This window comes from Mustelus asterias, chromosome 8 (assembly GCF_964213995.1).
Source record: "Mustelus asterias chromosome 8, sMusAst1.hap1.1, whole genome shotgun sequence".
Taxonomy (NCBI): Eukaryota; Metazoa; Chordata; class Chondrichthyes; order Carcharhiniformes; family Triakidae; genus Mustelus; species Mustelus asterias.
The window spans coordinates 128,867,684-128,887,914 of record NC_135808.1 but is presented as its reverse complement, the minus strand read 5'-3'; the positions used below and the strand labels follow the sequence as shown (position 1 = coordinate 128,887,914).

Sequence of the window (20,231 nt, the reverse complement as noted above, 5' to 3'; positions counted from 1 at the left end):
CTCCACATCAAATAGATGGATCAACCCACAGAATTCACATTTGATAAGTTCTAACTTAGTGATCAAACTGTTTTCAAGGACATGAAAAGATCATATATTAGTCATATGATAATTATACATCAAATAACCGGCATTAGGCAAACTGAATGACAAAGGCATTGACGGGAGCAGTTTAGTCAATAATACAGTCTGACTATGTGTTAGACACCCGGTGTTTGAAGTTAATGATTTTATTTCTTTGCTTCAATTTCAGAGATTTCAGAGACGCCTTGCCATTTAAATAACGAATGTCTCTCTGGAAGGATTAATGATACCTTGCATCAGGTAATGCCATATCTTGAATGAGATAAGAAAGCCTTGCATTAAAAAAGGCCCTTTGTGCTTCATAATAGGATTGTGCGCCAAGCAACCTGAAGTGCAAACTGCTGTCATTTGCAACAAACTCATATTTTAGTCATAAACTAAGACCCTGACAAACATCCGTCAACTTTGATAAGGCATTTTGAGGAGATTTTCTGATGGCATGGTTCTTTAAGGGCTGGTCTTGCTGAGGCAAGTGTTTTTTTTTCTTTAATTCATTTCTTAAAATGCAAGGCTAGCATTTATTGCCCATCCCTTGGCCGCCCTTGAGAAAACGGTGGTCTTTTTTGGATCACTGCAGTTTTTTTTTTAATCACTTGGATGTGGGTGTCACTTACCTGGGCCAGCATTTATTACCGATCCCTCATTGCCCTTGCTAGGTCATTTTGGGGTGGCACAGGAGCACAGTGGTTAGTGCTGCTGCCTCACAGCACACCATGAACCTGGGTTCGATTCCTGGCCTTGGGTCACTGTCTGTGTGGAGTTTGCACCTTCTCCCCGTGTCTGCGTGGGTTTCCTCCGGGTGCTCTGGTTTCCTCCCACAATCCAAAGATGTGCGGGTTAGGTTGATTGGCCAAGCTAAATTGACCCTAATGTCAGGGGGATTAGCAGGGTAAATATGTAGGGTTACAGGAATAGGGCCTGGGTGGGATTGTGGTTGGTGCAGACTCGATGGGCTGAATGGCCTCCTTCTGCACTGTAGGAATTCTAGCATTTCAGAGGGCAGTTAAGAGTCAACCACATTACTGTGGGTCAGGAGTCATGTGTAGACCAGACCAGGTAAGGGCAGCTCAGTAACTTCATTGCGGTGTTAATGTAAACCTACTTGTGATTAATAAATAAGTAAACTTTAACTTTCCTACCCTAAAGGGGCATTAGTGAACCAGATGAGCTTTTCACGGCAACGATCATCGTTAGATTTTTAATGGAACTCAAATTTCAACATCTACCGTGGTGGGATTTGAATCCAGAGCCAGAATTGAACCCGGCTCCCTGGTATGCTGTGAGGCAGCCGTGCTAACCAGTGTGCTGCACACTTACCAAGAATATGTTGGCCAGTGTGCTACTGAAATTATTTCCCCTCTCTCTGGGTTGAAGTTACTGCACATCACATTTAACATTGCATTAGACGCGAGACTTACCTGGTCTGGTCTACATGTGACTCCTGACCCACAGTAATGTGGTTGACTCTTAGCTGCCCTCTGAAATCCTAGAATTCCTACAGTACAGAAGGAGGCCATTTGGCCCACCGAGGCTGCACCGACCACAATCCCACCCAGCACCTATTCCATTAACCCCACATATTCACCCTGCTAATCCCCCTGACACTAGGGGCAGTTTAGCATGGCCAATCAACCTAACCCGCACATCTTTGGAGTGTGGGAGGAAACCGGAGCACCTGGAGGAAACCCACGCAGACACGGGGAGAATGTCTCAGGGCTAAGCCAGCATTTATTGCCCATCCCCAATTGCCCTGGGGAAAGTGGTAGTGAGCCACTTTCTTGAAACCCTGCAGTTCATGTGATATAGGAACATCCAAAGTGCTGTTTCACGTCCCAGGTTTTTTACCCAACAACAGTGACGGAACGGAATATATTTCCATATCAATGTGGTGTGTGTGTGTGTGTATGTGGCTTGGAGAGGAACTGGTGGTGTTCCCATGTACCTGCTGCCCTTTTAGGTGGTAGAGGGCGTGCATTTGGAAGGCGCTTTCAAGGAGATGTAGCTGAAACGTGATTCCAGCAGTTGCAACGTATTGTGGACTTTGCATTAATTTCAAATGCAATCAACTGGGTTTGGTGTTTATTGGCAGCTCAGCAATATAAAGGAACCACGCATCATTCTGGAGGAGATTGCCCAAAACACTACTGGAAGCCTTTCAGCCACCGATGTGCTTATATATGTCGAAGTCCTTTCACAATCAATCTCAACACTGAGTACAATCAATGAGACCATCACTGACAGAAGAGAAATCACCAACATCACCATGAATGTAGGTTGTCCAAAATGTCCGGTTCTTTTTGCTCTGTCAGGTGATGAACTTTTGAATACTGTGTATAGTTCTGGTCACCCTATTATAGAAAGGATATTATTAAACTAGAAAGAGTGCTGAAAAGATTTACTCGGATGCTACTGGGACTTGATGACTTGAGTTATGTGGTGAGGCTGGATAGACTGGGACTTTTTTCCCTGGAGTGCAGGAGGCTTAGGGGTGATCTTATAGAGGTCTATAAAATAATCATAGAATCATAGAATCCTACAGTGCAGAAGGAGGCCATTCGGCCCATCGAGTCTCCACCGAACACAATCCCACCCAGGCCCCATTCCCGCAACCCCATGCATTTACCTGAACTGGTGCCCCTGACACTAAGGGGCAAGTTAGCATGGCCAATCCACCTAACCCGCACATCTTTGGAGGGGCATAGAGAAGGTAGGTAGTCAACACCTTTTCCCAAAGATAGGAGAGTCTAAAAGTAGAGGGCATAGGTTTAAGGTGAGAGTGTCCAGAGGGGCAATTTTTTCACACAGAGGGTGGTGAGTAACTGAAATGAGTTGCCAGAGGTAGTAGTAGAGGCGGGTACAATTTTGTCTTTTAAAAACAGCTACATGGGTAAGATGGGTATAGAGGGATATGGGCCAAACAGAGGGATATGGGCCAAACATTGGGATTAACTTAAGGGTTTAAAAAAAAAGGGCGGCATGGATAAGTTGGGCCGAAGAGCCTGTTCCCATGCTGTAAACCTCTATGACTCTTGTATCCTATGCTGAAAATCCCACGAGTTGTGTTTGTCTTTCTGTGCACTCACACACCCTAGGCGCTGGTTAAGACAGTGAACAATCTTTTAAGGCCAAATGAAGTGACTGTGTGGAGTGAAATCACAGAGGACAAGAGGAGGAAGAGTGCCACGAAGCTGCTGCACATGATGGAGACGTCGGCACTTGGCATCTCACACCACCTGAAAAGGACGACCGAACTCATGTACAGAGAGAGCGATATTGGTGAGTTGAGATAAAAGGAGTGCAGGTCTTTTATCCACGCTTTCAAGTCCTTCCCATGGGGCTGGTGCGATTTTAGGTAAATGTGGGCTTCTGCTTTCTAAACATTTACTTCATATTCACCTTCAAAGGCTGCTTCCACTCTGCTGGTGTTTTATTTCTAGTCAGTACTTCTGCGATCCCCGTATCTCCTTCAAATTTCAGTATGCTTTGACCGACGCTTTGCAGCAGGGAAGAAAGGCTGACACCTTTGCAGCACTGTTCATGGGATATCCCAAAATGCCAAAGAACGACATTGAATCATACAATCCTATAGTGCAGAAGGTGGCCATTCGGCCCATCGAGTCTGCACCGACCACAATCCCACCCAGGCTCTATCCCCATAAACCTCATGCATTTACCCTAGCTAGTCCCCCTAAACGAAGGGGCAATTTACCATGGCCAATCCTCCTAACCGGTGAATCTTTGGACTGTGGGAGGAAACCGGAGCACCTGGAGGAAACCCATGCAGACACGGGGAGAACATGTAGACTCCACACGGCCAGTGACCCAAGGCTGGAATTGAACTCGGGTCGCTGGTGCTGTGAAGCAGCAGTGCTAACCACTGTGCCACCGTGCCGCTCTTGAGAGATAATGCGCCAGATTCTCCTACCTCACCGGGAGATGGGCCTCGCCCATCCCACTGCAGCGAACAGAGATTTGGCTGAGCGCCAAATTCTCCGTCCTCACTGGCAGGGATGGTGGGGAATGAACAGCCAGAGAAATCAGGCCAACATAGGGCAACACGGTGGCACAGTGGTTAGCACTGCTGCCTCACAGTGCCAGGGACCCAGGTTCAATTCCCGACTTGGGTCACTGTCTGTGAGGAGTTTGCACATTCTTCCCGTGTCTGCGTGGGTTTCCTCCGGGTGCTCCGGTTTCCTCCCACAGTCGGAAAGACGTGCTGGTTAGGTGAATTGGCGATGGTAAATTCTCCCTCAGTGTACCCGAACAGATGTGCGAGTGTGGCGACTAGGAGATTTTCACAGTAAATTCATTGCAGGGTTAATGTAAGCCTGCTTGTGGCACTAAAACTTAAACTTAAAAGAGAGGTAGCCAACTTGCACACAGCAAACTCTTTCAATCAGCAATATGTTAAGGGCCAGCTAAACTATCTATCAGTGATGCTGTCTGATGGGATAAATATTGGCCGGACAGTGGAGAAAACTCCACTGTTTTTCTTCAAAATAGTGCCAAGGGATTGTTTGCAAAACCTACCTGAGAGCAGAACGGGACTTCAGTTTAACATTGCATCTGAAAGACTGCACCTCATTAGACAGTGCAGTGGAGACTCCCTCAGCATTGCACTGAGGTTTATTCTCAGAGACCAAGCGCTACACGTGTTTACATTAAGTTTATTTATTAGTGTCACAAGTTGGCTTACATTAACACTGCAATGAAGTTACTGTGAAAATCGTCACTCCGTCGCCTGTTCGGGTGCACTGAGGGTGAATTTAGCATGGCCAATGCACCCAGCCAGCACGTCTTTCGGACTGTGGGAGGAATTTCGGAGCTCCCGGAGGAAACCCACACAGACACGGGGAGAACGCGTAGACTCCGCACAGACAGTAACCCAAGCCGGGAATCGAACCCATGTCCCTGGTGCTGTGCGGCAGCAGTGCTAATCACTGTGGTCACCGTGCCACCCAGACCATCCAGGGGAAACAAAGGGTCTTAAAGAAAATCACCAAACAACTAGATTGTAATTCGTTTGTCAGTGGAAGCTTTGCTCGCTGTGCTGTAAATGTAATTCATGATGCAAAGTGATCGGAGACAGAATGGGGTCTCATTTCACATCGCTGTGCCAGTTTGATGGATGTAAACTATAAATTACTGATTTAGCAGGTCAACGGAATGCATTTAATCCTCACACATACTGGAGCTATGTTCCCCCATACTCACTGACTTGTCATAACTCTCAGCTGGACAACAATTTGACTTTACATTTCTTACCTATGTCTACAAACTCCCCCATAGCATCAACCATCCCTGTCCATGTAACCTTCTTCAACCCAACCCTCATGCAGTGAGGGCAGCACGGTGGCACAGTGGTTAGCACTGCTGCCTCACAGCGCCAGGGACCCGTGTTCGATTCTCAGCTTGGGTCACTGCCTGTGCAGAGTCTGCACGTTCTCCCCGTGTCTGCGTGGGTTTCCTCCCATGCTCCGGTTTCCTCCCGCAGTCCAAAAATGTGCGGGTTAGGTGGATTGGCCACGCTAAATTGCCCCTTAGTATCAGGGGAAGTAGCGGGATAAATACATGGGGTTATGAGGATAGGGTCTGGGTGGGATTGTGGTCAGTGCAGGCTCGATGGCCGAATGGCCTCCTTCTGCACTGTAGGGATTCTATGAAACCCAAAACCACCCCTCTCCCCCTCAGGATTTCTACATTCCTCCAGTTCTGATTTCTCACTCACCCCCCAACTTTCCTCACTCCACCCTCGGCAGCCATGTCTTCAGCCGCTCATACCCTAAGCCAGGGTTGTCCAATACGGATCTGTGCTGCTAGACCTCTCCCAGTGTGTCCCCTGAGGTTGTAGCTTTCAAAACGTGCGGTAAGTGCCATAGAAAGCATTCTTTCTGGATGTATCACAGCTTGGTATGGCTCCTGCAACGACCAAGACATAAAAAAACTACAAAGGGTTTATAGCTCAGTCCATCACTCACATCAGCGAGCTCTGTCTACACGTCTCGCTGCCTCGGAAAAGCAGCCAGCATAATTAAGGAGCCCATGCACCCCTGACATTCTCTTTTCCACCTTCTTCCGCCAGGAAAAAGACACAAAAGTCTGAGGTCACGTACCAACCGATTCAAGAACAGCTTCTTCCCTGCTGCCATCAGACTTTTGAACGAACCTATCTTCTATTAATTTGATCTTTCTCTACACCCTAGCTATGACTGTAACACTACATTTTGCACGGTCTCCTTTCCTTCTCTATGAATGGTATGCTTTGTCTGTATAGCATGCAAGAAACAATACTTTTCACTGAATACCAATACATGTGACAATAATAAATCAAATCAGAATCAAACCCTGAGGAGATAGCTTTCAAAATGGTGGTAAGTGCCATAGAAAGCATCTTTTCCGGATGTATCGCAGCTTGGTATGGCTCCTGCTCTGACCAAAATAGCAAGAAACTATGAAGGGTCGTGAATGTAGCCCAGTCCATCACATCAGGAAAAAGATACAAAAGTCTGAGGTCACGTACCAACTGACTCAAGAACAGCTTCTTCCCTGCTGCCATCAGACTTTTGAATGGACCTTCCATATATTAAGTTGATCTTTCTCTACATCCTAGCTATGACTGTAACACTACATTCTGCACCCGCTCCTTTCCTTCTCCCCTATGTACTCTATGAATGGCATGCTTTGTCTGTATAGCGCGCAAGAAACAATACTTTTCACTGTATACTAATATGTGTGACAATAATAAATCAAATCAAATAAAGTGCAGTGGAAGATTCAGAAAGAAACTGCTTTTCCAATTTGGGTAATAAATGCTGGCCAGCCAGCGACGCCCATGTCCCACAAATAAATAAAACAAAATCACAGGCTGGTCCACTCCCACGATTGCCGCTGATAGGTTCACGCTTGCCCACCAACCCACCCAGCCCCATCGCCCCCCCCCCCCCCCCCCGCCGCCCCCACCAACCTCCCACCCCCATGTGAAAAGGTTACACAAGCCTGCCCTGAACTCTAGGGTTCTGTCCCTGAATCTCAACGTTTAACTCCCTCTTTAGAAGCCACTTCTCTGCCCAGGTTTTGGTCCTTCATCCTAATATCTCCTTAATGTGGCTCGGTGTCAAATTTGTCCGATACTAAATCCTGCGGAGCGCCTCGGGACATTTTACAATTCTAACCAGGGTAAGTGAGAGTTCTTGCAAGGGAGATTACCCACAGGATCATGTGAGGTTTACACAGAGACAAATGGAAATGCTACCCTGTAAGGCGAAGCTTACCTGCAATAAAAAAGCAAATGTTATGCGAATAATTTGAATCAATTATCAAGAAAAATGGCTCAAGTCATTTCCACACAATCTGAGCTGCCAGGAAATAAACTGAATAGGAAGCTATTTAAAAAAAAATCTACAGTTAGTGGAAGTCTGATACCGACACAAACAGTGCAGGAAATATAAACTGGGTCATTCAGCATGTTCGGAGAGAATGGGCAAGTTTTATGCCCAAGATATCATTATTAAATTTTTAAAAATTTTATTATTTATTATTGTCACAAGTAGGCTTACATTGACACTGCAATGAAGTTACTGTGAAAATCCCCTAGTCGCCACACTCTGGCACCTATTCGGGTACACCGAGGGAGAATTTAGCATGGTCAATGTACCTAACCAGCATGTCTTTCGGCCTGTGGGAGGAAACTGGAGCACCCGGAGGAAACCCACGCAGACACGGGGAGAACATGCAGACTCCACACAGACAGTGACCCAAGCCGGGAATCGAACCCGGATCCCTTGCGCCATGAGGCAGCAGTGCTAACCACTGTGCCACTCTGCTGCTCTTTATTATTAATATGTAAAAATAATTTGGTGAGGAAGAATTGGGCACGAGTTGTGAATCGCCACAAATTGCAGCAAAAGACCACCTGGTTCACAAATGGGAAGGAAATCTGCCGATCCTTACCCGGTCTGGCCTACATGTGATTCCAGAGCCACAGCAATGTGGTTGTCTCTCAACTGCTCTCTGAAATGGAGGGCGGTTAGGGATAGGTAATAAATATTGGCCCAGGCAGCGCCTCCCACAACTCGTAAATGAATAAACAATATTTGCACAGCTCCACCTTGCAAAAAACAGGGGTTCACCCTGCCCATGAGTGTGAAGCAATTAGCATCATTGCAACAAAATAAACATGTCCCAGAAAGTTACAACCAGTACTTAAGAGCGTAAGGACTCTTGTAGAACATAGAACATAAAACATTACAGCGCAGTACAGGCCCTTCGGCCCTCGATGTTGTGCCGACCAGTGGAACCAATCTAAAGCCCATCTAACCTACACTATTCCAATATCATCCATATGTTTATCCAATGACCATTTAAATGCCCTTAATGTTGGTGTGGTGAACCATAGTTGGTTACCACTATGAGTGCTGAGCCATGGATGGTCAGCACTATGGGTGTTTGTAGATATGTTACTGTAGTTACTGTTGGTGTTAGGGTTGGGCTGTTCTACCTGTTGATATTGTTCTGTGGTACACTCCAGTCGGCTCCGCCTACCAGGGGAAGTATAAAGGTCACTGCACTGCCTGGTGACCCTTTAGTCTGGGATTGTATTGCATACAGTGTGCTCCATTCTTGTCAGTAATAAAAGCCTTTATTTCCCGGGTACAATCTAGCCTCCCGAGTGATTTAATCGCACATCAGTTGGTGAGTCCACTACTGCTGCAGGCAGGACATTCCACGCCCTTACTACTCTCTGAGTGAAGAACCTACCTCTGACATCTGTCCTATATCTATCACCCCTCAATTTAAAGCTATGCCCCCTCATGCTAGCTATCACCATCCGAGGAAAAAGGCTCTCACTATCCACCCTATCTAATCCTCTGATCATCTTGTATGCCTCTATTAAGTCACCTCGTAACCTTCTCCTCTCTAACGAAAACAACATCAAGTCCCTCAGCCTTTCCTCATAAGACCTTCCCACCATACCAGGCAATATCCTAGTAAATCTCCTCTGCACCCTTTCCAATGCTTCCACATCCTTCCTATAATGCGGTGACCAGAACTGTACGCAATACTCCAAGTGTGGCCGCACCAGAGTTTTGTACAGCTGCAACATGACCTCCTTTTGATGATGAAATTTGTGATCTTGCAATGCCACATAGTCTTAGGTGCCTACAAGGCGGCACGGCGGCACGGTAGCACAGTGGTTAGCACTGCTGCCTCACAGCTCCAAGGACCTGGGTTCGATTCCCGGCTTGGGTCACTGCCTGTGTGGAGTTTGCACATTCTCCCCATGTTTGCATGGGTTTCCTCCGGGTGCTCCGGTTTCCTCCCACAGTCCAAAGATGCGTGGGTTAGGTGGATTGGCCATGCTAAATTGCCCCTTAGATTCGTGGGATGTGTAGTTTAGAGGGATTAGTTGGGTAAATGTGTGGAGTAATGGGGATGGGGCCGAGATGGGATTGTTGTTGGTGCAGACTCGTTGGGCTGAATGGCCTCCTTCTGCACTGTGGGGGTTCTATGATTTCTATGAAATAGAATGATTGAAACTCTGGAGTCTCATTGCTGCAGACAGTAAGTTATTCCTCAAAGTTTTCAAATTTTATATTTTATATTTTTCAATGTTTTCTTGCTCTAATTGTCTGTCTCTTTTCGCTCTTCATCAAGTTTTCCCTCCTCTTTCTTCATTTTTCTATCTGTATCTAATTTGATGCTAATTCAACCTTCTTCCTATTTGGACTTTATTTCTCAAAATTTAAACCTCATTACTTAAGGGGGTATCAAAGAATCATAGAATCCCTACAGTGCAGGAGGAGGCCATTCAGCCCATTGAGTCTGCACTGACTCTCCGATAGAGCATCTTACCAACCTCCTGCCCTATCCCCGAACCCCACGCATTTTCCCTCTGAATCCCCCTAACTTACACTAAGGGGCAACTTAGCCCGATCAAACCACTTCGACCACACATCTTTGGACCCTAAGGGACATTTGAGCTTGGCCAATCCACCTAACCTGCACATCTTTGGATGTGGGAGGAAACTTGAGCACCTGGAGGAAACCCACGCAGATACAGGGAGAACGTGCAAACTCCACACAGACGGAGAACGTGCAAACTCCACACAGACGGTCACCCAAGGCTGGAGTTGAACCCAAGTCCCTGGCTCTGTGAGGCAGCAATGCTAACACTGTACCACCGTGCCAGCTATTGGCTCAGTAATTCACCGAGATTCCAGCTGCCCCGCTGCCCTTACAGAGGCCATTGTCAGCTTTCACTCCCCTCTGAAGCTCTTTGTTGACCAGAGATACCACAATGGGCCGAATGGCCTCCTTCTGGGTTGTGAATGTCTATGAATCGATGATTTTTAAAAAGAAATTGATTCAAGGGACATGGGCGTCGCTGGCTGGCCAGCTTTAATTGCCCATCCCCATTTACCCTCGAAACTGAGTGTCTCGCTCGGCCATTTCAGAGAGCAGTTGAGAGTCAACCACGTTGCTGTGACTCTGGAGACACATGTAAGCCAGACCATGGTAAGGATGGTAGGTAAGTTAGTCTCCTCTGTCCATCAGGTCCAAGTCTCACATTGGTGCAAAGATACACTCCAAATTATATATTTACAATAATATAAAGGCAAAATACTGCAGATGCTGGAATCTGAAACAAAAACAGAAAATGCTGGAAAATGTCAGCAGATCTGACAGCATCTGTGGGGAGAGAATAGTGCCAACGTTTTGAGTCAGGATGATCCTTTGTCAGAGTTTTTTCTGTTTTTGTTTGGGATTTTATGATAATTGACAATGATTTTTGGACATCATTAGATTTTTCATTTCCAGGTTTTTTTTTTCATTCTAATTTCACCATCTGCTGTGATGGGATTCAAATCTAGGCCCCCAGAGCATTACCCAGGATGCCAGACTCAAAACGTTGGCTCTATTTTCTCCACAGATGCTGTCAGACCTGCCAATTATCACTAATATGTCCTAACAGGTAAGGTATATTAACGCATCACAAAAAGACACACAGGAATAACAGGCTTACAAAAGACTGCAGGCAAAATGGAGAGGAGGGCTTAGGAGAGGCTGAGCCTGGAGGTGACAAGGCAGGGATGTGGATTCCAACAGCCGGCATGGTGGCACAGTGGTCAGCACTGCTGCCTCACAGTGCCAGGATCCGGGTTTGATTCCCGACTTGGGTCACTGCCTGTGCAGCGTCTGCACGTCCTTTCAGTGTCTGTGTGGGTTTCCTCCGGGTGCTCTGGTTTCCTCCCACAGTCCGAAAGACGTGCTGGTTAGGTGCATTGGCCATGCTAAATTCTCTCTCAGTGTACCCGAACAGGCGCCGGAATATGGCGACTAGGGGATACTCACAGTAACTTCATTGCAGCATTAATATAAGACTACATTTGGTTTGATTTATTATTGTCATTTATCATTAGTATACAGTGAAAAGTATTGTTTCTTGCGCACTATACAGACAAAACATACCAGTCATAGGGAAGGAAACGAGAGAGTGCAGAATTTTTTATTACAGTCATAGTCAGGGTGTAGAGAAAGATCAACTTCATGAGAGGTAGGTCCACTCAAAGGTCTGACGGCAGCAGGGGAGAAGCTGTTCTTGAGTTGGTTGGTACACGTCCTCAGACTTTTGTATCTTTTTCCCAATGGAAGAAGGTGGAAGAAAGTATGTTCAGGGTGTGTGAGGTCCTTGGTCATGCTGGCTGCTTTTCCCGAGGCAGTGGGAAGTGTAGACAGAGTCAATGGATGGGAGGCTGGTTTGCGTGATGGATTGGGCTACATTCACAATCTTCTGTAGTGCCTTGCGGTCTTGGGCAGAGCAGGAGCCAGACCAAGCTGTGATACAACCAGAAAGAATGCTTTCTATGGTGCATCTGTAAAGGTTGGCCATGCTAAATTCTCCCTCAGTGCACACGAACAGGTGCCAGAGTGTTGTGACAAGGGTGATTTTCACAGTAACTTCATTGCAGTGTTAACGTAAGCCTAGTTGTGACACTAATAAAACTTTAAAATGGGGGGAGTTGATGAGGTGGGATGGATGTGGGCAGCGGTTATATGTAGGCCATCTTGACAATGCACTGAAGCGCTAGCAACGGAGACAAGCTGACAGCTATGCTGGCAGGAAATGCAAAGCTCACACAACTATCAATCGCTTCCGTAACAATGGGCCGAGAAAAATTCTGTTTAAATTGAGAATTGTGTTCTCGGTTCTCTCTGTGAATTATTTACAGGCCTTGTTACATTTTACTGACAGGTGTACAGTTCGTGTTTATATTTAGAAGTGTGTGTACAGACAGGGCTGACAATTCATGACTTATTAATAATCTATCTTCTTCTGCTTTTACAGCCCTTAAACTATATACTTTTGATTTGAGCCGTGAGAAGAACCCACAGCCTCGTGCAAACTTGGAAGGGAATCACATCAGTATTTCTCAGCGGATGTCTGAGGTGGCCGGTTCTAATGGTGGGTAACAGGAGTTTGAAGGATCAGTTAATCGTGTTGATTCCTTGTTCCCGCTTGCCAATAATCCCGATCAAAAATGTTTTTTTTTGTATACCATTAGGGACTCTCACCGTCATTTTCCTGCAGTACGATAGTGTTGGCGCCCTACTCAAAGCGTCCAATAGCTCACAGCAGAGGGGGCTCAATGGGACAGCAATGCAAGAGGACTACACCATGAACTCACCCGTCGTTGCTGCGGCTATCAGAGTAGACCCTCCAACTCTGTACCTCATGGATCACGTAACATTCACACTGAAGCACCTCGAGGTCAGTGCTAGTATTGCAATGGGGATAAGGTGTGCCTCCGCTTAAGCAGTCAGCTGGAGGAGGCGATGACCTAGTGGTATTATCGCTTCAACGACTAATCCAGAGCTCTGGGGAACCGGGTTTGAATCCTGCCACGGCAAATGGTTTTTTTTGTATTCATTCGTGGGACATGGGCGTCGCTGGCTGGGCCAGCATTTATTGCCCACCCCTAGTTGCCCTTGGAGGGCAGTTGAGAGTCAACCACATTGCTGTGGCTCTGGAGTCATATGCAGGCCAGACCAGGTGAGGACAGCAGATTTCCTTCTCTAAATGACATTAGTGAACCAGATGGGTTTTTCCGACAATTGACAATGAACAAGGAACAAAGAAAATTACAGCACAGGTTCAGGCTCTTCGGCCCTCCAAACCTGCACTGACCATGTTGCCCGGCTTAACTAAACCCCCTACCCTTCCGTATCCCTCCATTCCCATCCTATTCAGAGGATGGTTTCATGGTTTCATGGTCATCAGTAGAATCTCAATTCCAGATTTTTTAAATTGAATTCAAATTCCATCAGCTTCCGTGCGGTATTTGAACCCAGGTGCAATTTGAATTCAATAAAAAATATCTGGAATTATGAATCTACTGATGACCATGAAATCATTGTCGATTTTTGGAAAAACCAATCTGGTTCACTAATGTCGTTTAGGGAAGGAAATCTGCCGTTCTTACCTGGTCTGGCTTACATGCGACTCCAGAGCCACAGCAATGTGGTTGACTCTCAACTACCCTCCAAGGGCAACTAGAGATGGGTAATAAATGCTGACCCAGCCAGCGATGCCCATGTCCCACAAATGAATAAAAAAAAAGGAGAGGCCTTGGACCAGAATACCAATGGCAATTGATCACATCTGTTCATAGAATCATAGAATCCCTACAGTACAGAAGGAGGCCATTTGGCCCATCAAGTCTGCACCGACCTCAATCCCACCCAGGCCCCATTCTTGCAACCCCTCATGTTAAACCTGCTAATCCCCCTGACACTAGGGTTAATTTAGCATGGCCAATCAACGTAACCCACACATCTTTGGAGTGTGGGAGAAAACCGGAGCACCCGGAGGAAACCCACGCAGACACGGGGAGAATGTGCAAACTCCACATAGTCTGTGATCTGAGGCCGGAATTGAACCCGGGTCTCTGGTGCTGTGAGGCTGCAGTGCTAACCTCTGTGCCACTGTGCCGCCTCGTGTTGTGCTGGTTGACAGCATCCAAGGGGATCTGAATAAAGGACCTCCACGTGTATCGAATGGGATCTAAAGCTGGAATTCTCCAATCTCACCCGCGGTTAGGATTCTCCAGTCCCGTTGGTGTGAATGGAGATTTGGCCAAGCGTCAAATTCTCCATTCTTGCTGGCAGTGCCAGTAGGGAGCGTACTAGACCAGTGAATCGTGGCCCTAGTTGAGAGGTCCCTTTTCCTGCTTGGATCAATCAAGGAACATGTTTGTTTTTTTTGACTGTTTTCCGGGTGAGTGTGTAGTGTAAGTGTGAGTGTGAGTGTAAGTTCACAATTACACAGACAAGGAGTTTCCAAGCTTGGATCACAGTCAATGCTGACCTCTGACTCAGGGTGACAGAGAAGGTTCAACAGCTGTCGGGAAGCAAACGGGATGAACAATCCTACTATCCTCAATTGGTAAGGAGATCAAGGGTTCCTGGGAAAAAGCAGGAGAATGGGGTTGAGAAACCTATCAGCCATGATTGAATGATGGAGCAGACTCGATGGGCTGAATGGCCTAACTCTGCTCCTATATCTTATGGTCTTATCCATGAACAAAGAACAAAGAATGGCACAGCATAGGTACAGGCACTCCAAGCCTGCGCCGATCATAATGCTTGCCTAAACTAAAACCGTATGCTCTTACAAGTCCGTATTCTTCCACTCCCATCCCCTTCATATATTTGTCTAGTTGCCCCTTAAATGCCGCTCTCATACCTACACCCACCACCTCCCCGGGCAGCGCATTCCAGACATTCACCACCCTCTGTGTAAAAAACTTGCCTCTCAAATCTCCTCTCAACTTTTCCCCACACACCTTAAACCTATGTTCCTGAGTACTTGACTTTTCTACCCGAGGAAAGAGCATCTGACTTTCCACTCTGTCCATGCCACTCATTATCTTGTAAACCTCTACCTTCAACCTCCGTCATTCCAGTGAGAACAAACCAAGTTTCTCCAACCTCTCCTCATAGCTAATGCCCTCCAGATCAGGCAACATCCTGGTAAATCTTTTCTGTACCCTCTCCAAAGGGTACAGAAACGATTTACCGGATGTTGCCTGATCTCCAAAGCATCCACATCCTTCTGGTAGTGTGGCAACCAGAATTGTACACAATGTTCTAAATGAGGCCTAACTAAGGTTCTGTACAGCTGCAGCATGACCCGCCAATTTTTATACTCAATGCCCCGACCGATGAAGGCAAGCATGCCGTATGCCTTCTTGACTACCTTCTCCACCTGCGTTGCCACTTTCAGTGATCGATGGACATGTACACCCAGATCTCTCTCTCTGTCAATACTCCTCAGGGTTCTACATTTACCGTATAATTCCTACATCCATTGGACCGTCCAAAATGCATTACCTCACACTTGTCCGGATTAAACTCCATCTGCCATTTCTCTGCCCAAGTCTCCAACCGGTCTATACCTTGCTGTATCCTCTGACAATCCTCTTTATTCTCTGCAACATCACCAATTTTTGTGTCGTCTGCAAACTTACTAATCAGACCAGCTACATTTTCCTCTTGAACAAAGCCTATTCCCTCTAAATTTAAACATGCCCATTAATCTTGGCATTCTATTATTCAAGTAGCTAAAAGTTAGCAGAATATTGAATAAATACAAAGTGAATGAATAATCTAACTGATAAATATTTAATTCTGAGAAGTTGCTTGATAAATGTTGGACTCCAGTATGTTTTAATGGGAATTTCTAATTACTGGTAGTAATTTATTTGTGAAACAACCTTCATATAATGATACTTATAAATAGATTGTACTTCACATGTTGATGATTACAGCTTTCTACTTTTCATTCTCTTATCACAAACCATTGATATTACAGAATCATAAAATCATAGAACACCTACATTGCAGAAGAAGGCCATTTGGCCCATCGAGCCTGCACTGACAACAATCCTACCCTACCCCCATTACCCCACGTATTTACCCTGCTAGTCCCCCTGACACTAAAGATCAATTTAGCACGGCCAATCAACCTAATCCACACATCTTTTGGAGTGTGGGAAGAAACCGGAGCACCAGGAGGAAACCCACGCAGACGCAGGGAGAACGTGAAAACTCCACAAAGTTACCCGAGGCCAGAATTGAACCCAGGTCCCTGCGAGGCAACAGTGGCACAGTGGTTAGCACTACTGCCTCACAGCAGCAGGGACCCGTGTCCGCTTCCGGCCTTGGGTGACTGTCTGTGTGGAGTTTGCACGTTCTCCCCGTGTCTGCGAGGGTTTCCTCCGGGTGTTCTAGTTTCCTCCCACAGTCCAAAGACATCCTGGTTAGATGCTAAACTGTCCCTTAGTGAGTCAGGGGAACTAGCAAGGTAAATACATAGGGTTACAGAGATAAGGCCTGGCTGGGATTGTTATCGATGCAGACTCGATGGGCTGAATGGCCTCCTTCTGCACTGTAGGGATTCTTTGATTCTTTGATTAAGCACAGGAATGTGCTATTTATTGGTGTACATCCATTGCATTCAACATCATCCTGTCCCTTTTCATTCTCATTTGATTCCAGCCTCTGAGGAAGCAGAGAGTTATGTGTGTGTTTTGGAATTACTCCGTTCTCAACATGGAGGGAGAGTGGGCGACCAAAGGGTGTGAGACCCTCCACTCCAACGTCTCGCACACCACCTGTAGGTGCAACCATCTGACCAATTTCGCAATCCTGATGTCGTCCTCCCAGATCACTGTAAGTACCAGGGTTGGCCAGTGGGAGGCAGCAAACCATAGATCTTGTCGAATTGTCCACAATGCTGACGGTTGAAACCAGATTCGCAATCTAGACGGTAGAAAGAAAAGTCTTGCATTTCATGTCCTCAGGATGTTGTAAAGTGTTTGGCCACCAATTAGGAGCTTTTTGAGGTGTTATCACTGTTATAATGTCGGAAAAGCTGCAGCCAATTTGTGCACAGCAAGCTCCCACAAACAACAATCTAGAACAAGAGCTCACAGGCATTGGTTAAGAGGCAGTAGATTAAAAACTGAGATGAGGAGGAACTACTTGTCACAGAGGATGGTGAATTTGTGGAACTCACTGCCCCATTGCACGATGGAATCTGAATCATTGAATGGTTTCAAGGAGACAGATGTATTTCTGATTTTAAAAATGGGCTAAAGAGATTTGGGGAACAGGTAGGTAGGTGGATTTGAGACCAGGGAGAGACCAGCCATGATCTGATTAGAATTAGGCCACTCAGCCCATTGAGTCTGCTCCGCCATTCAATCATGGCAGATATTTTTCTCATCCCCATTCTCCTTCCTTTTCCCCATAACCCCTGGTCCCCTTATTAATCAAGAACTTATCTATCTCTGTCTTAAAGACACTCAATGACCTGGCCTCCACAGCCTTCAGGGCAAAGAGTTCCACAGATTCACCACTCTCTGACTGAAGAAATTCCTCCTCATCTCAGTTTTAAAGGTGCGTTACTTCACTCTGAGGTTGTGCCCTTGGGTTCTAGTCTCCCCCACTGGTGGAAACATCCTCTCCACATCCACCCTATCTAGGCCTCTCAGTGTTCTATAAGTTTCAATTCATGGTCCCCCGAGCGACTACACTTCGACGTGTCCTTATAATGTTCGTCGAGACATCTAGTGGTCATGAAAAGAGGCAAGCATGTTTTTTGCCTTTTCAAATTGGCTGCCAAATTTCCTCTTCATTGCAACATGACGACCCTGCAAAGCCGGATGCTGCCAGACCCGCTGAATCTTTCCAGCATTTTCAATTTTTAGTCCAAAAATGCTTCATTCTCTGAAATTTAGACAGGCGGGCGTTCCGAGACCCTGATGTCATGACAGACACTGTGCAAATGTTTCTCCGACCTGCATGGTTTCTGGGTGCATTCATCTTGTGTCAGGTATCACACTCGTATCTCTCCTGATGCGTTTTAACCACGATTGTCATTGTTGGTGGAAAGCCTCAAGCCTCAGCTAGTCTATATAAGAACATAAGAACATAAGAGATAGGAGCAGGAGTAGGCCATCTAGCCCCTTGAGCCTGCCCCGCCATTCAATAAGATCATGGCTGATCTGACGTGGATCAGTACCACTTACCCGCCTGATCCCCATAACCCTTAATTCCCTTACCGATCAGGAATCCATCCATCTGCGCTTTAAACATATTCAGCGAGGTAGCCTCCACCACCTCAGTGGGCAGAGAATTCCAGAGATTCACCACCCTCTGGGAGAAGAAGTTCCTCCTCAACTCTGTCTTAAACTGACCCCCCTTTATTTTGAGGCTGTGCCCTCTAGTTTTAACTTCCTTACTATACCATGTCGTGAGCTGTTATGATATAAAATGCATAGCCCGGAAGGGTGATGGTTATCGATTTCAACAGTAACTTTCAAAAGACAATTGGGTATGTGCTTAGAATTATGAATCATAGACTCATATGGGGCAGAAGTTTATTTACTAGTGTCACAAGTAGACTTACATTAACACTGCGATGAAGTTACTGTGAAAATCCCCTAGTCGCCACAGTCCGGCGCCTGTTCGAGTACACTGAGGGCGAATTTAACATGATCAATGCACCTAACCAGCACGTCTTTTGGACTGTGGGAGGAAACTGGAGTACCCAGAGGAAACCCACGCAGACATGGGGAGAATGCAGACTCTGCACAGACAGTGACCCAAGACCCAAGCTGGGAATCGAACCCAGGCCCCTGGTGCTGTGAGGTAACAGCGCTAACCACTATGCCACCCTTCGGCCCATCGAGTCTGCGCCAACACATTCGAAAGACTTGAACTCCCACCTAATTCCATCTGCCATCACTTGGCTCACGGCCTTAAATGTTATGATGTGCCAAGTGCTCATCCAGGTACTTTTTAAAGGATGTGAGGCAACCCGCCTCCACCACCCTCCCAGGCAGCGCATTCCAGACCCTCACCACCCTCTGAGTAAAAAACGTTTTTCCCTCACATCCCCCCTGAACCTCCTGCCTCTCGTCTTGATCCTATGTCCCCTACGTTTGAAACGGTAAAATTAAAAATTGCAGGGCTATGGGGAAAGAGTGAATATAATTGGATACAAAAACAAAAAATGTTGGGACTACTCAGTTGGCCAGGCAGCACTAATGGAGAGAAACAGACAGGACAGATTTTCCCACCCCTCCTGTCCCGGGATTGGAAATCCGCAACTGAAGTCAACGGGTCTTTTGCCACTCTGTCAGATATTCAGTCCCACCCACTGTACAATGCCTGCGACTGGAAAATCCCGAACACAGTTTCAGGGTGTGAAAGGTCATCTGAAACGATGGCCAGAATTCTCCCACCCCGCCCGCCACTGGGCTTTTAGCAGGTGGGTTGCGGACAATGTGAAATGCCACTGACAGTCGAGCCGGAATTTCTGGCTTTTAGACCAGCGCGGCCGGAAAATTCCGCCCGATGGCTGTGATTCAGCAGCTGTGCTAACCGCAGGTACAAATCCCATCATGCTCGCTAAAATGGTCCATAATGGAGGCCAAAAACAGGATTTGCGCCAGGCAGATTTCGGTTTGGGATGTTCCCCGTCCCCTCCCCTCGGATGACATGATCTGATTTATGCCCAGGGAGGGCGTGAGCCTGATTTGCATACATTATAATATCATTAGCGGGCTTGACGCTGCTGCTCCCACTCTCGACGTATCTCCACCACCCAGTCAGCGTGACATCACACCGAGCGAGAATCACCACTGGTTTTCAAAAACAAAGTCCAGTTGTGATGACCACACCGAGTCACACAGGTAAATATAGCCCCCAGGTGGTGAGGGACATGCTAGGGCAGTGCCCTCTGGCACTTCCCCTTGGCACTGCCAATCAGCTAGTGCCAGGGTGGCAGTGCCAGGGACTGGCCTTCTGGAGAGATCCATTTGTGGTCGGTTGAGGGGGTACCCTAAAGCTTAGCGGTAGATGGAGGGCTGTTGCCCTGAAGCCTGTGTGGTGAGGGGTTGTGGGGGAGGGTTACCCCGATGCCTATGTAATGGGGGGCGATTCCCCAATGCCTGTGTAGGTGTTGGGGAGTAGTGCCCCAAAGCCTGTGTGTTGGGGGTGTGCCCCGACGTGTGTGTGCTGGAGGGGTGTTGCCCCACTGTTTGTGTGGTGAGGGGGTGCCCCAATGCCTGTTGGGAGAG

The 20,231-nt window shown here is 46.9% G+C and overlaps 1 protein-coding gene across 1 annotated transcript in view; it reads left to right on the top strand.

Annotated features, from left to right (window-relative positions):
* The window catches only part of adgrl4 (adhesion G protein-coupled receptor L4), a 151,931-nt gene that overhangs the window by 70,817 nt on the left and 60,883 nt on the right, over nucleotides 1-20,231 (top strand). Inside the window, exons 4-9 of the mRNA XM_078218972.1 lie at nucleotides 254-324; nucleotides 2,174-2,353; nucleotides 3,177-3,360; nucleotides 12,431-12,547; nucleotides 12,648-12,853; nucleotides 16,642-16,815. Coding sequence (XP_078075098.1) covers nucleotides 254-324; nucleotides 2,174-2,353; nucleotides 3,177-3,360; nucleotides 12,431-12,547; nucleotides 12,648-12,853; nucleotides 16,642-16,815 — 932 coding nt within the window. The remainder of the gene's footprint in view (nucleotides 1-253; nucleotides 325-2,173; nucleotides 2,354-3,176; nucleotides 3,361-12,430; nucleotides 12,548-12,647; nucleotides 12,854-16,641; nucleotides 16,816-20,231) is intronic.